The sequence below is a fragment of the Saccoglossus kowalevskii genome, chromosome 19, assembly GCF_978046115.1.
Source record: "Saccoglossus kowalevskii chromosome 19, keSacKowa6.1, whole genome shotgun sequence".
Classification (NCBI taxonomy): Eukaryota; Metazoa; Hemichordata; class Enteropneusta; family Harrimaniidae; genus Saccoglossus; species Saccoglossus kowalevskii.
The window spans coordinates 28,760,971-28,775,062 of NC_140659.1; the positions used below are offsets into that span (position 1 = coordinate 28,760,971).

The 14,092-nt window shown below is 34.7% G+C and overlaps 2 protein-coding genes across 2 annotated transcripts; one reads left to right on the top strand and one right to left on the bottom strand.

The window, feature by feature from the left end:
- Positions 1-1,483: 1,483 nt before the first annotated feature.
- Positions 1,484-4,166, bottom strand: LOC100377964 (UPF0728 protein C10orf53 homolog). The gene is made up of 3 exons (XM_002732736.4): positions 3,851-4,166; positions 3,182-3,301; positions 1,484-1,712 (listed from the first exon to the last, which is right to left on the bottom strand). Exons 1-3 carry the CDS (start codon positions 3,942-3,944, stop codon positions 1,648-1,650), a joined length of 279 nt encoding a protein of 92 aa, XP_002732782.3. The 5' UTR covers positions 3,945-4,166; the 3' UTR covers positions 1,484-1,647.
- Positions 4,167-4,402: 236 nt separating this feature from the next.
- LOC100378414 (NFU1 iron-sulfur cluster scaffold homolog, mitochondrial-like) lies at positions 4,403-13,898 on the top strand. The gene is made up of 7 exons (XM_085493916.1): positions 4,403-4,487; positions 5,163-5,281; positions 8,747-8,882; positions 9,880-10,061; positions 10,588-10,691; positions 11,686-11,820; positions 13,159-13,898. Exons 1-7 carry the CDS (start codon positions 4,423-4,425, stop codon positions 13,228-13,230), a joined length of 813 nt encoding a protein of 270 aa, XP_085350042.1. The 5' UTR covers positions 4,403-4,422; the 3' UTR covers positions 13,231-13,898.
- Positions 13,899-14,092: the final 194 nt, after the last annotated feature.

Genomic DNA, 14,092 nt, shown 5'->3' on the forward strand with positions numbered 1-14,092 from the left:
CGGTTAGTCCGAACGCATGACACAGTTGGAGGCGTGGCCTGTTCACCATTTGTCAACAAACAATCACAAGACTGGTTACGAACCAGTTGAGCAAGGCTAACAGAGTCGTGACCTTTTACACAATTTCCAACATTTCTGATTTCGTTGAAGATGTGTGCTCTTCTACATTCTGTTTTCTGTTCTAAATAAGTTTCATGCAGCATTATCGACTTGTCAAATGTACATTTCACCTAAAGCACACATGCAAAAGTACTGAAAGCTCATTATCTGCCCGAATTTTAAAATGTGCTATGATTTGTCAAAACTCTGTTCAAATGATGGAACTTCGTAGAAAGGTGAATGAAGAATACCAATATTACAGCTGTGCAAAGAGATATTTAGAAGACAACCTTCATAGAATTTAACATCAAGATTAACTTATGGCATTGAATAAATTTATAGTCAGTCACAAGTTTCCTGGATGATATCATCTCCAAATAAGACTAAAAGTGAGTTAACTCACTCAAGCTTCTCCAAAAACTTTCTTGTGCCAGATAGCAAACACATAACAGAGTTGGGGAGAAAAGTAAACTTACGACAGGTGTATCAAATCAGCACTGTGGAAAGTAAAATACCAATACTCTCCATTCATTGGCCAATTTAAATGCATGCCGCATGCAAGGAGTCCTCCCAAATGATTGACAATGTGTACTATGATTGTCAATCAACCAATCAAATGCACAATTAATTCTCAATGTTAAACGTAGTGTACTCTATGCGGATTAGTTGAGTTCCATGTTTTGTAGCTCCGCCTTCATCGAAGATAACCGAGCAGAGATTATGGGTTGGCTGGACCTGTTCTGTCAAAAGTATGTCGTCTGTCAACTTATTTTTCAAGCGACTTCTTTCTCCAAATTTTCTGGTGCCAAACTTTATCAACATCACTCCAACCTATGCTTCCAACTCAGTTAACAATTACAGTGGAGCTCTCTTGGTCGCTTGTTTACATTGTCAGTAGAGGGCGCTTATACAGACTTCCAAAGACAAATATACAGTGCAATACTGATTCATTTATGTATTTAAAGTGCATACACTACTAATAGTGCCAATGCATTATTCAACTATTTAGTAATCCCTGTTTGTTCTTTGCTCATTGAGAAATCATTGTATTAAGCCTAGTAGGCCATGTCTAGACTTTCAATCTTGTGTCCCACTAACCTCAACTGTCCAGTGTCTGTATACTGCCCTCAATAAAATTTGATTGAAATGTACTGGACATTCAATGAGCTGAACTGGTTCATCAGATGGGGCCGGCGATTAAAAATATAAATTTTACATCTGTTATACATGTAAACCACCGATTAATTATACACATAGGAGTACATGTATAACAGTAATAATTGCTAAACCAAACAGCAATGTTACAAACTATGCTGGTTAGTTACGCAATACAAGTAAGTGACACCTATGAAGGCATGGTTATGCCCTCACTTTTGGCTTCAAATAAAATCACAGGCATTTATTATCTATAGGTCTAACGTTTTACAAAATGTGTTGAAATAAAATATGTACAAAAGTTATGAAATCCACCAAGCCATTTAGCATATGTAAGTTAATAAACATTTTTTTTAAACATAATTTGTTAAAATTTGTGATGTTTTATCGCTGCTAATAAGCTTTCCTAACAGCGTCAAGTGCTGCATGACAGAGTTTATCAAGCTGTCCATCACCACCTATGAAAAATAAAATGAAAGTATTATTAGTGACACAGTGACTGCAAACGCGATTCACCTGATTTTAAGGGTTGACCTCTACATTTTAAGGCCCGTTTTGTTTCTTACAGATCAAGCAAGAACTCCAGCTGAGCCTTGAAAATGACAGTGTTAGTATAGCCTTGCCTTGAATCTGTTTATTCAACTAATCAAAACTATATGGTCAATAGCTGACTATTAAGTGATACACTACTGGGTTTGGTTAAACTTTGTACAGTTTTTCTTGCCTTGACTGTGCCATAGATGACAGGGAAAAATATTGTCATTGTCTCAATCATAAGCTGTTTCTTGTGGTTACAATAACAGGCTTTATTGAATTTTTTCGAACATTTTATTAACTACCGATAGTTTGAGATAAATTTTTATGTATGTTATGTACGTTTCAAGATATTGGTTAAAATTTGGCTAAAATAAAAATATAGACATAAAAATAAGTGCACAGAATAAAGACATACATGTACTGCTGATCATGAAGCTAGATGTTAGTATTACTGTATGTTAGTATTACTGTATGTTAGTATTACTATATGTTCTCCAAGACCTGTTGATCAGATACATGTAGTACTGTAACCTGATATGTTCCATTATGAATAATAAATAATTTTTCCTGCCAAAATAGCCAGTATTTTTTCTGCCATATTTTGCTATAGATACGGTATATTTCTGTACCATATAATGTGTAATTTATGTTATATTATGCTATAAGTAGTCTTGAGGTTAAGTATATGCAGTATTTTTTGAGGAACATGAATATTAATTTTTATGTAATTATGATGACTTCATAATTCTTGTTCATTTGAATCACTTTGGGTAGTTTTTAATTACATAAATAACTATTTCATCAGCATTCCACAAGAACCAAACTTAATCTTGTAAAAAATGCTAATTAATTAAAAAGGTAAGTAAATACTGTACAATCTGTATTAGAAGCTGCATCCCTAATAGAAGCCACACCAATTCTTTTTGAAAAATTGAGAACCAAAAATTCTTCATATGTGTAGATGCTTTAATAGAAACTGTATCCCTTTTGTCGCAATATACCATTTTAATAGAAGCCGCAGCTTTTAATACAGATTTCACAGTAATTGTTTACTGTAATTACACAAGTAATCTTTTCACACACCAACTAACTGACAGACTGTGTGAATGAGTCAGAAATGCTACATCTAAATTTTAGCTACATGTAGTATTTTCTTGCAAACCTTTCTTTTGATATAGTATATACTGTTTAAGGAAATGATCATACCAGGCAGGGAAAGCATCAGGTATAGTTTGGCAACACGATGTTAAATTTTATACACTAAATATTCATTTGCTAAGATTTGTGAACAGTCATGTTGTTTTTAATTGTCGTTTGAAATTTAGAAACCTTTACAAATTTGTTAAATAAAACAAATTTACACCTCAATTAAACCCAGTGTGATACATACCATAATCTAACTCTCGCTGGTCACACTGATAAATTAATTCACCATTTACAATTAATTCCACCACGTTCCAATCATCAATTTTCTCAAGAACAACTTGATGTCCGTCAGCAGTCAAAAAATCTGTTGGTAATAATTATGAAATTATAAATCTTATCACAAATTATTCACTCGATTTACACTAAAATTAGCAAAGGCATGTACATAACCCTTAAAATATATATAAACTCAAAAACGAAAGTTAACATTGTTATGGGCCCCTGTAGTGACAACTCATTAGCCAAGTTCTATTTGAATAATGTGCAAGCTCTTCGTAGAATACTGTAAGCAATCAAATCATCTCGTTCGGATTTGAATGAGAGTGATTTTAAAAAGTTGGGTTGTATAGGAATCATCCGAATGAACATAATATTTATTAGATGCATAAAATCCTTGGGAAAGGATAAAAAGGGTATTACAAACAGAAATATAAAAACTATAATCTAAATAATATAGAATGACCACCAATTGTAACCTAATACACTGATAGTTGTTGCAGTTTTGTTTCATAGCTGTTTTTAAGAAGACAGCTAAGGCTGGAGCTAGTGTAGGGTTTCCCATAGGTGACTAACACAAAGACAATGAACCATTACTAACATAAATCATTTTCTTTAATAAATCTGACATAAATACCTTCTAGTCCTTCAAGCCGTGACAATCTGTGTTCAACTAGACCACATGACTCGTATGGTCCATATCGTATCGTAACTATTGCATTGGCAGGCATTCTGTGATCCCAACTGACTTGCAACTCGGTCTATTCCGGAAGTTTTTAAATTGAGCAATTTAAAACAAGCATAAATAGTGCCACCCAACCTGCGACTATGTGAAGCTTTGTTTCTTCCAAGCAAGTGCATAAAAGGTATGTTCCAACCATTAATGTGAAATATGTCAAATTATTGGTTTTACGTGGAAACCATACATGTAGGTTGTTTACATTCGGTTCGATGTTGTTAGGTTACGTACGTTTCGGTTGTTTGGTATCACATTCCTCCAGTGTGACATTGACAAAGTTCAGATAGTTCAAACAATCAGCTTTACTGAGTTGAAATGTTCATACATTTTGATAACATTACGATAATAAGTGTCTTCTAAAGTACTTCACACAAACAGAATTCGCTAGAAAAAAAACATAAAATAGTCTGATGTAAAAATCAAACGACATTGACGCCGCCCTCAACGCTCGCACTTAATTATCCCTCAAAATGGCGACGAGTAAGACCATTGTAAAGCTGCTGCGTCAAATTTCGGTGGTGACCGGAGCCTCAGGGTAAGTACCAACTATACATATACGACTGACGTTTTATCTACTTCATAATACCAGGGAAAATTTCCTTTTACATCTCACTCCTCCCTCTGTAATAGGGGGACTGTGATTGAATCTAATTTACAAACTCGACCAAACTGTGAACTGCACTTGAGCAGACAGCCTTGATCATTCGAAAAAAATTCTTATCCACCCATCGTAGATAATATGTTTCCCCCGGGGTATTTTTAATGAACTCTGATTGCTTACAATTTAACACGATTCTAATGTTGTCTCTGGATTCATGTTCGGATTCATTTTATGTTATACATGTAGCATTAAAGGGCGGCAGTCGTCGCGCTGCGCATGTGCGACATTTGTGTTGATAAACATTGATTTTCCCATAATCCAATGCGTTTTGAGTTTTGCCCTGGATGCCACTTGCACAAATTACCGCCGGTGACTTCTTCGATACCTTCTAAATACCAAACAATACCTAATTAAAGCTTGGTAGGCTCTCAGTTTGTACCAGTTGGTGTGCACAACAGTCAAAATCTTTGTTTACAAGAGACCCATATCTCGCGCATGTGAGGTGCTACAACTACTGCCCTGATGCCCATTAAAGATGAAATTGATGTTCTATATTGTTGAGTACATGTATACATGTTCTTGACAAAGAGTCTCTCTATTGCTTCTCAGTATACAGACCCATGTGAAGTGTTCAAATGTAATTGCTACATGTCGACAGTTTTCATCTCTCCAACAACCAAAGTTACTTATGAAGAAAGAAAGAGTGCCTACAACTTTAGTTACTCAAGGTTTGTATTATAGATTTAAAACAAAATTGTCAGAACTGATTATGGGCATAGAAAGGCCTGACACAACAATTACCTATTGACTATATTGAGATATTGTCTGTTGTGCTAGTAAAATCAAACAACTGTCAAACTCATGTAGTTAAAGGTTTTTGTGGTGATAAAAAGTACAGGTACAGTCACACGTGTAGTAGTGACCATCTTTATATCAAGACCACCATATAATGACTGCTTATAGGCAGTTCCAACTCTAAAGGCACTACACAAGAGCAAAGACCACCTGTTTTATATGATAAAACTTTCAGCAATATTTATGCAGTTTCATCTTTGTTTAGAGTCTAAAATAATAATTATTATTCCATTTATAAAACAATTTTCTCTAACTTATTTGATTTTTATCATCTCAGTTGATCTCATTATTTTCTGGACAAATATTATGTCCAATGTATGAGTTGGCAACGAATAAGAAAATTATACATATGTACATCCGTCATTTAAAGTGCCTGTGCAATGCCCACCCTCACGTTTCCCATTTTAGATCTGTGTCCCACTGAAATGGACAGTATTGATTTTTTTGCTGAAAATGATTACTCGTATCCAAGTAAATTTGGGATATTTCTCATGTTGTAGCCACGCCCACCTATCCTGAAACGGTCGACTGTTTCCGGATTTCCGACTCTCGCCGAAAGTGCGCCACCAAATGACAAAATGTGAGAGGAAGTCCTACCCCTGAGCAGTAATAACACTGGTCATTCAGTATACTTTTAAACGATATACATTTTTCGATCAGTGTTTTTTCTTTTTTTTGTCTATTTTATTTTTTTGAGAGAGAGTTTTTAGATGTGTTGTGGGCAGTTGCAGTGAAACGTATAGTCATAGGGTATGTATTCACACATTTCTAATCGATCGGAAAGTGCGACATCGATGGACGAAAGCCACTTAACCTCAGATTCTTTTTTTTGTTTTGGAAAAACTGTCCTCGTCCATGAAAAAAAACACAACTAGGTTTAAAGAGAAACGCCGACAACGTAAACCTGGCGCAACACTTTTGAAAGAAATAGATTCCGGACCAGCCCATGATCACCGAGGCGATCCTGATTATCGTTTTATAGAGACCATTTAGTCCCTCAGTGTTAAGTAAAAGGTAGCAATAATTCTGACAGTGACACGAAAAAAGAAGCGTCGGGCAAACAGGAAATTACACAGCCCTTACACACTGCTAATTGTTTTCATTTTCGAAGGCTAAAAGTTTCTGAATTGTTTGGTGATTGCTGTTGAATGTCGAATTCACACCTCTGTTCTTTTTTTACCTCCATGCTTGCAGCTTGATCTGCGTAATAATTTATGAAATAAGAATCCGGGCTTGGTCAATGTGTTTCCACCAAATAAAGTTTTAATATGATGTTATAATTATGACAATCACGCCATGGATCACGCTAACTCGAATCCACTCTGAATTTATCTGTATGTGTGCTGATCTCGATTATTTTTGTTATCCAATTAAACGCCGCTTTCAACGCGACGCGTTCACCTATTTCAACAAAATGTCAATTTATTTCCACGCGGCTGTCATTTATTTAGTAACTGTGATTTGTCGTTTTTTTTTTAATTATTTTATAGTGATCACTATAGTCTAATGTTTAGAATGTCAAAATATGTTCTCTTTTATTTTAAATTTGAAAGTTTTACTCAGACGATCGATGAAATAAAACAGTGTAGTGACGTGCCGAGTAACCTGCTAAATAACGAGATAATTCCGACGTCAAATTCTATTTTGTCCAGCGACAGTGTACAAACGTCCGCCGGTGTCGGTGACAATCACGGTGACCAGCTACACCAGAACGGACATATTTCGCATCTAACTCAACCCCATGCAACAAAAATTTATACTATGTGTTCATTATGGTCCATTCTTCCTCTACGAACAAGTACATAAGTGACAATTTAGTCAAAGACGAGAAAACTGCACAAGAAATTTGCCTTATTTACATGTATCGGCAATGCAAGCTGCCATGCGACTTCCCCTTCTGATGTCACAAGGGGAATTTCTGTATGCAAATGAGAAGCTAATGAGGAGCCTCGTTTTAAAATACACAAAAATAAAGTTGCCGTAGACTGAGTTTAAAACACATTTTTTCACTTAAAAAAAATAACTCATGCTTAGAAACATAAAAATTAATAATATTTATGTATCAATGGATAATTTTAGGCGTGAAAATAGCAGCCATTTCACAGGCACTTTAAAGACCATTTTAATGAAGTCTCTTCAGTGGTCACTATACAAAAATTGGACTGTAGTACCATGAGAAATGTTTGTGTTTTAAGCTGTATACAGAAAGAAATGCAAAGATAAATAAACAAACATAAAAATGTCTTCAGGATTTATGTACTATGTATTTACATGCTATGATTTGGGCTTATATCATATAGTAAAGAAGGAATACAGGGCTTATGCTTCTGTATTATGAGCAGGGATTTTCTAAACAGGGGAACAGAGGCGCAGCGCTCTGATACTCTTGACTGGCGCAATCTTACCTAATTGCCGATTGATCTTTCAAGTCATAAATATATTTCTTGAACCATGCACTTCTGTGCTGCCGCACAACATGCAATCTTTCTCAAATATATTTTTCTCTGTGAAAACACCAGCTGACAATGTGTCTGGACACCAAATACACTAAAATTACTCTAAAAATATTTCAATGGCGATAGATATACATGTACCATTAAAACGGCGCAGAAACCTTCTGATATGGAGTTTCCAGGTTGATCGCCTGTGTGTGCTTCCTCTTGTTCATTTTTTCTAGAAAAAAACCTGATGAGAGCAAATAATTTCAATGCCTTGCAGTTTAACTGGTTGAATTGTGAAGAGAATATATTTATTAAGTGATACAAGACATGGCAAAGTGGCAATGTACCTGTATGCCAGTATGGCTGATTTTTAAGAACCAGGATATGAGTACCCTTCAGTGACCACATTCCAGTTTAGCCTTAAAAGGATGCAGGGTCAGCATTAGCAATCTATGCAAGGTTGAGTTACTCAAGACACTATCTATATTATTTGGCATAGTTCAATACAGCAAAACTGTGCAAATGGAACAATAAATTACCAGGGCAGATCACCTACATGTGAGATTGCAAACACCAAAGACTTTTCATAATCTAATAAACACAGAAAAAAAAATGTTTAATCACACCTGAATCCTTCTCATTCTAAGAAAAATATAGCTTGTCCAGTTTATTTTCTGAAACTATTTTTGAGGGTAACAATGGAAATTAGGTTTTTCCTGGTGTGAATGTACATGTAAAATTTTAAATCATCAACATTTGTTGATAATTTGTTTTTTGCTTTGCCTGACAGAACATAACACAATGCTTATTGTTTTCATGCTCAGCTATGTTAACATGTTATTCCCTCTCAATCAAATATGTTTATGTTCCAAGATGTCGTAAATTTTTGTTTTTCAGTGAGATCCATGTTTATACAGACGCATGAAACACCAAATCCAAACAGTTTAAAGTTCATCCCCGGTGTGCCAGTGTTGGGTTCAGGAACAATGGATTTCCCAACAGCAAGAGTGGCACATGGATCTCCACTAGCAAGGTAGTGTAGCTTTAATTTATGCTACAGGACATTTACCGTATTTGAAAATTTCATTCCACAAAAACCAATTTCAATAATTAAATTCAATAAGTAACTGTAAGAAAGATTGCTAAATATGAAGATTCCAGCATAATAGATACACAACTGCTCATTCATCCCATCCAAAACCCCCCATATTACATTATTAGATAGTGGAATAGTGTAATAATGTTAGAGACTTCAAGTATACCACTTAATATTTAATTTTTTGGGAATTTGATTTTTAATGCTCAGTGTTGAAATTAATTTTATTAGTCTTTCCACTTATTCAAGATTTGGTGTAAGTTTTGTTATGTGCTCGAAAGATGTATTAATTGCTTACATATCAGAATAACCAGATTAAGTAAATTTAAATTGCCCCAAACAATCCAAAGCTCTAATAGTCAGATGATTCAGTAGTAGTATGCAGTTGTCTCAGATTTGCCTATAGTAACAGTGCATGATAGACATGCATGTTCCATGTCATATCAATAATTACAAAAATCACACAAAAAGCTACTAATTTCCATGTTAACTTTAAGGATATTTCCCTATGCAAAACTTGAATCGAAAGACATACTACTTTAATAGTGTCCTTAATGCAACAAAAAAGTAAGTGTCATGTTTTAGGCTTTTTTTTCTATTTTAATTGTGCCTTAGATAAGTGGGGAAAATTTGTTTTCACGTTTATACTACCAGCGGTCACATTGAACTACCGGTATATTATAAATGTACTCAATTCCAGGTCTAGTACCACACAGAGGCATCAAAGACAATTGCCTGTTGCTTGATAAGTTTTCCTTGGTGCCTTGACATTGCCAATATTAATATTATAAGGCCAAAGCTTATTTTATCAATTTGGGTTTTGGAAATAGATCTTCTCTCCCTCCAAGTCCAAATTTCAAGCCTTGCAATTCTCAATATTCTTGTAAGTAAAATAAAGTGATTCTAATAAATGTGCATCAATTTCTGTACGCAGACAGTTGTTTCGCATTGATGGTGTTAAAAGTGTCTTCCTGGGTCCAGATTTTATTACAATTACAAAACATGATGATGACTCTGAGTGGAAGATCATAAAACCTGAAGTGTATGCTGCAGTAATGGATTTCTTCGCTACTGGTTTACCCATACTCACTGACGAACAACCTTCTGCAGATACAGGCAAGTCCAATGAATCTCAAACCTGCATCTTTGCTGCTAGTCAAATGCTCTAGTGATGAAGCACTCTTTAGTGATGAAGTACTTTCATTGCTAGAGGGCAGTATTCACTGGAATATTGGTTCCTGAAGTGCTTTGCTGTCACTACTTTATACATTTCAAAATCAGTTTACTATATAAATAATAACAGTAGCAGATAATTTGCAGAAATATCACAATAGAAAAGTTTCCTCTTACTAGTAGAACATTCTCTTCATGTAAATTTCTATGGTCAAAATAAGTCATATTTTAATCATTTTTGAATAAATACAATATTTGGTTTTTATGTGCTTGTATTAGAGGTATGGCAGACCTGTGCTTGTATTAGACTTATTGCGTGATTGAAAAATAAGTCTGAAACTGAACCAATATTGACATTACATGTACTTATTATATTGTTTTTGTCATTATCAGACCAAGTTACTAGTTTTATTGCCGTTAATTTGTGAATAGATTGGTAGCCACAATAATCTCTGTCTTTGATTTCCAGAAATTCATCCTGATGATGATGAAACAGTGGCTATGATAAAAGAGTTACTCGACACAAGAATCAGGCCTACAGTACAAGAAGATGGTGGTGATATTGTTTATATGGTGAGCAGGGGTTTACTGCAATTCAGCGGCGCCACTAAGTGAGGGAGATAGGATTCTCCCAACCAGGGTGTGGAGTTTTTGATAATTCTAAGTTAAAATTAAGCATTCTATGGCTTCCTTAGGACCAAAATTATTATCAGACAGGATGAGGGCCCCTGTTCCCTTGTTTAAAAAAAAACTGATTAAAGGACCACTGCTCACTGTGTTTTAATGTTGCTGTTGATATTTAAAGTTAATATTGAACACCAAAAAAGGGAGCATACTATTACATTTTCTCTAGTAGTGTCCTCGTTAAAAACGTTCCTACTTGAGCCCTTTATAAACAATTATTTATGACACAAGATAACTGACAACCAATGATTAGTATGTCAGATTATTGTGTTAAAATCATCTTAAAATCACCCAGCAAAGAGCCTCTAGCACACTACCATACCCAACTGTATTTGTTGTAAAGTCTTTAAGTCTAAAGTTCTCACATGTTACTTTAATTTTCCACAGTAGATACATGTGCCACATCATACCATCATCCCTACCATTAGCTGTCTGCACTCTCGTCATGTGTCATTATGATAGCAATCACACTATTTTACCATTAATGTGACAGTTGGAAAGTATCATGGTCTGTAGTGGGCTTTTTATAGCAATTATAAACTCAGTCCACATAGAAATGCACATTCTAGATCTAAATAGTGTATACAAAATTTGCATGTTGTAGAACAGGATTGTATATAGAAGATTCCAAGATAAACTTATTATGTTTCCTTTCATCATCGTGCGATCAGCAAGTTTCATACGTGATTGGAAAATATAGGAAAGCACTTAGCTGGATCATTTTATCCTGAAATTTCAAGCTATTTTTATTCACTATCTAATAAAACTTGTCACTTTAAGTAGTTAATGTATTCTAACCTCTCCTAATATCTAGAACAGCTGTGCTCTTGAATTGTTTTTTGTTTGTTGCATCAATTCCTATCACTTGTGCTTTCTTCCACAGGGCTTTGAGAAAGGCATTGTAAAGCTAAAGATGCAGGGTTCATGTACAAGTTGTCCCAGTTCAGTGGTGACTTTGAAAAGTGGGGTGCAGAACATGTTACAGTTTTATGTGCCTGAAGTCTTATCAGTTGAACAGGTGAGAAATCTATTTTGTTTTCATGTATAAGTATCGTTAATTTGTATGATAGGCATCATGGATTAAGTGTTTGTAAATGTGCAATATTCATAACTATGAGCAGCCAGTTTCTCATCAAGTAATTTGAAATAGAAGGTTACCCTATTACCCCCCCCCCCCCCCCCATCAATACTAGGAGGGGTGGATATTGATACATATACTTCAGGCCATCACTATATTGGTAAGCGTTCGTCTGCTCGCCCGGCACTCAGCGACCACCACAGAAACGTTGACATTATTATAATTATCTACCTACCAGCATGCATCCTGCTAGAGTAAAAGCCTGACCTAGACGTACAATGTGATAGTGGCCTATAAACAGTGATAAAAGCAGAGGTCACAATCGATTCAGATTCAAGTTCAGGCTTTAGGTTTTACCAGCATGACCATGTAGCATTCTGATTGGTTAATAGCATTCTTAACTATTCTCAACCTAATGGCAGATCTTTTGTTTAACGAAGTGATTAAGTCATCAAAAACATTGGCTAATGATACAACTAGTCAAATTTTACTCATATTTCATATCAAACTAAACAAGTAAAATCTTTTGTGCAGTATCGTGACTGAGTAAGAGAGATAACATTGCTGTAACCTAGAAAAGTAAGTTGTGCAACATTTTGGAAGCCGTTAGTACAAATAATAAATTACAACAATGAAATTCATGAACATAATCCTGACTTGCAACATTTCAAATTTGTTTTATTGACTCTTTTTAACAGACATTGCATTACAATAATAAATTTGTACTGTTGTTTAGTCTGCAGGATTTATAATTCAAATATTTTTCTAAATTGTTTTATATTTAAAATCAAACTATTGTAAATTCTTTATTCTTGTTTTATTTGATATCTAATTATGTAATTTGTTCAAATCTACTCTTAGGAAGTATTTCTTGGCTATTTTGGCTTACACTTATTATGCACATAAATCAATGGTACTACATTTAGTAAAAATATAATGTTTCAAAAAGCAGATTATATAATCTTTCAATAATGTATCTTATTGTCAAATGCCGTCTTTCTTAACTAAAAACAAAAATAATATTTTCAAAAAAAAGGAGTATTTGCATGTGTAACCATCACTCCTATTGGGCTGGTGTGATCCCCATCAGTCATACCACAATTGCATCATTTTCATTCAAATCAGCCGTATCAGCTGGCATATAGCATCAAAGTTCATCATTGTCAATCTTTCTTTCTACCTGAAAGAATTCTTTGTTTTATTGTACTGTTCATAAAATGGCCATTTTGAAAAGTAATAATAAACTCCTTTAAAAACATTGATTTACTCTTCCTACAGGTTGAAGATGAAGTTGATGATGTTGTGAATTCAGAATTCAAGAAACTGGAAGAAAAACTTGGTGAAACATAGAAATCTATGCAACTCTATTTATTCCTAACTGCAGACGCATTAATCCTTTGTTGGGTTTTAATTTTTGCTATTTTTTAAATTAAATTGAAAATTAAATCCACATGAACTTACAACAGAGCTCAATGTTTCACTGCTAAACCAGCTTAATTAAAAACCAGTAAATATGCTCAAATTTCCAAATACCAGTGAAAATGATTGCTTTTACAGTATTTTCTCATTAATATAGTTAGATAACAACTTACTGTAAGTGCTCTATTTCAAGCACTTCTCCAGTAGAAGCACACTTACTATATACTAGATTATTGAAGTAGGACTTATTTTGGCCAAGGCATTCCTGTGTCATTTACATTAGCTACTATTAGTATAAATATGATATTTGTATAGGGCTGGACCATTACATCTGATGGGGGAGTAGGCTAGAATTAAAAAAAAAAGTAATTACAGAAAAAAAAAACAATTTGCTTGAGAAAGAGACACTGTATCATTGCATAATGTTACCCACCCCACCACACAACACCACACCACACCCCATCTCACATGTAATGGTATGTCCCTTTAGATCCTCTATCTGGGGCATTATTGATGTATTATACTGTATAGGGCTGGACCATTACATCCGATAGGGGAGTAGGATAGAATTAAAAAAAAAGTAATTACAGAAAAAAAAATCAATTTGCTTGAGAAAGAGACACTGTATCATTGCATAATGTTACCCACCACACAACACCACACCCCACCTCACCTCACCTCACTAGATGTAATGGTCTGTCCGTTAAGATCCTCTGTCTGGGGCATTATTGAGGTATTATGCTAGCCATCATGTGTACTCGAGAAAAAGAAAGGGCTGAAATATCCCACAATT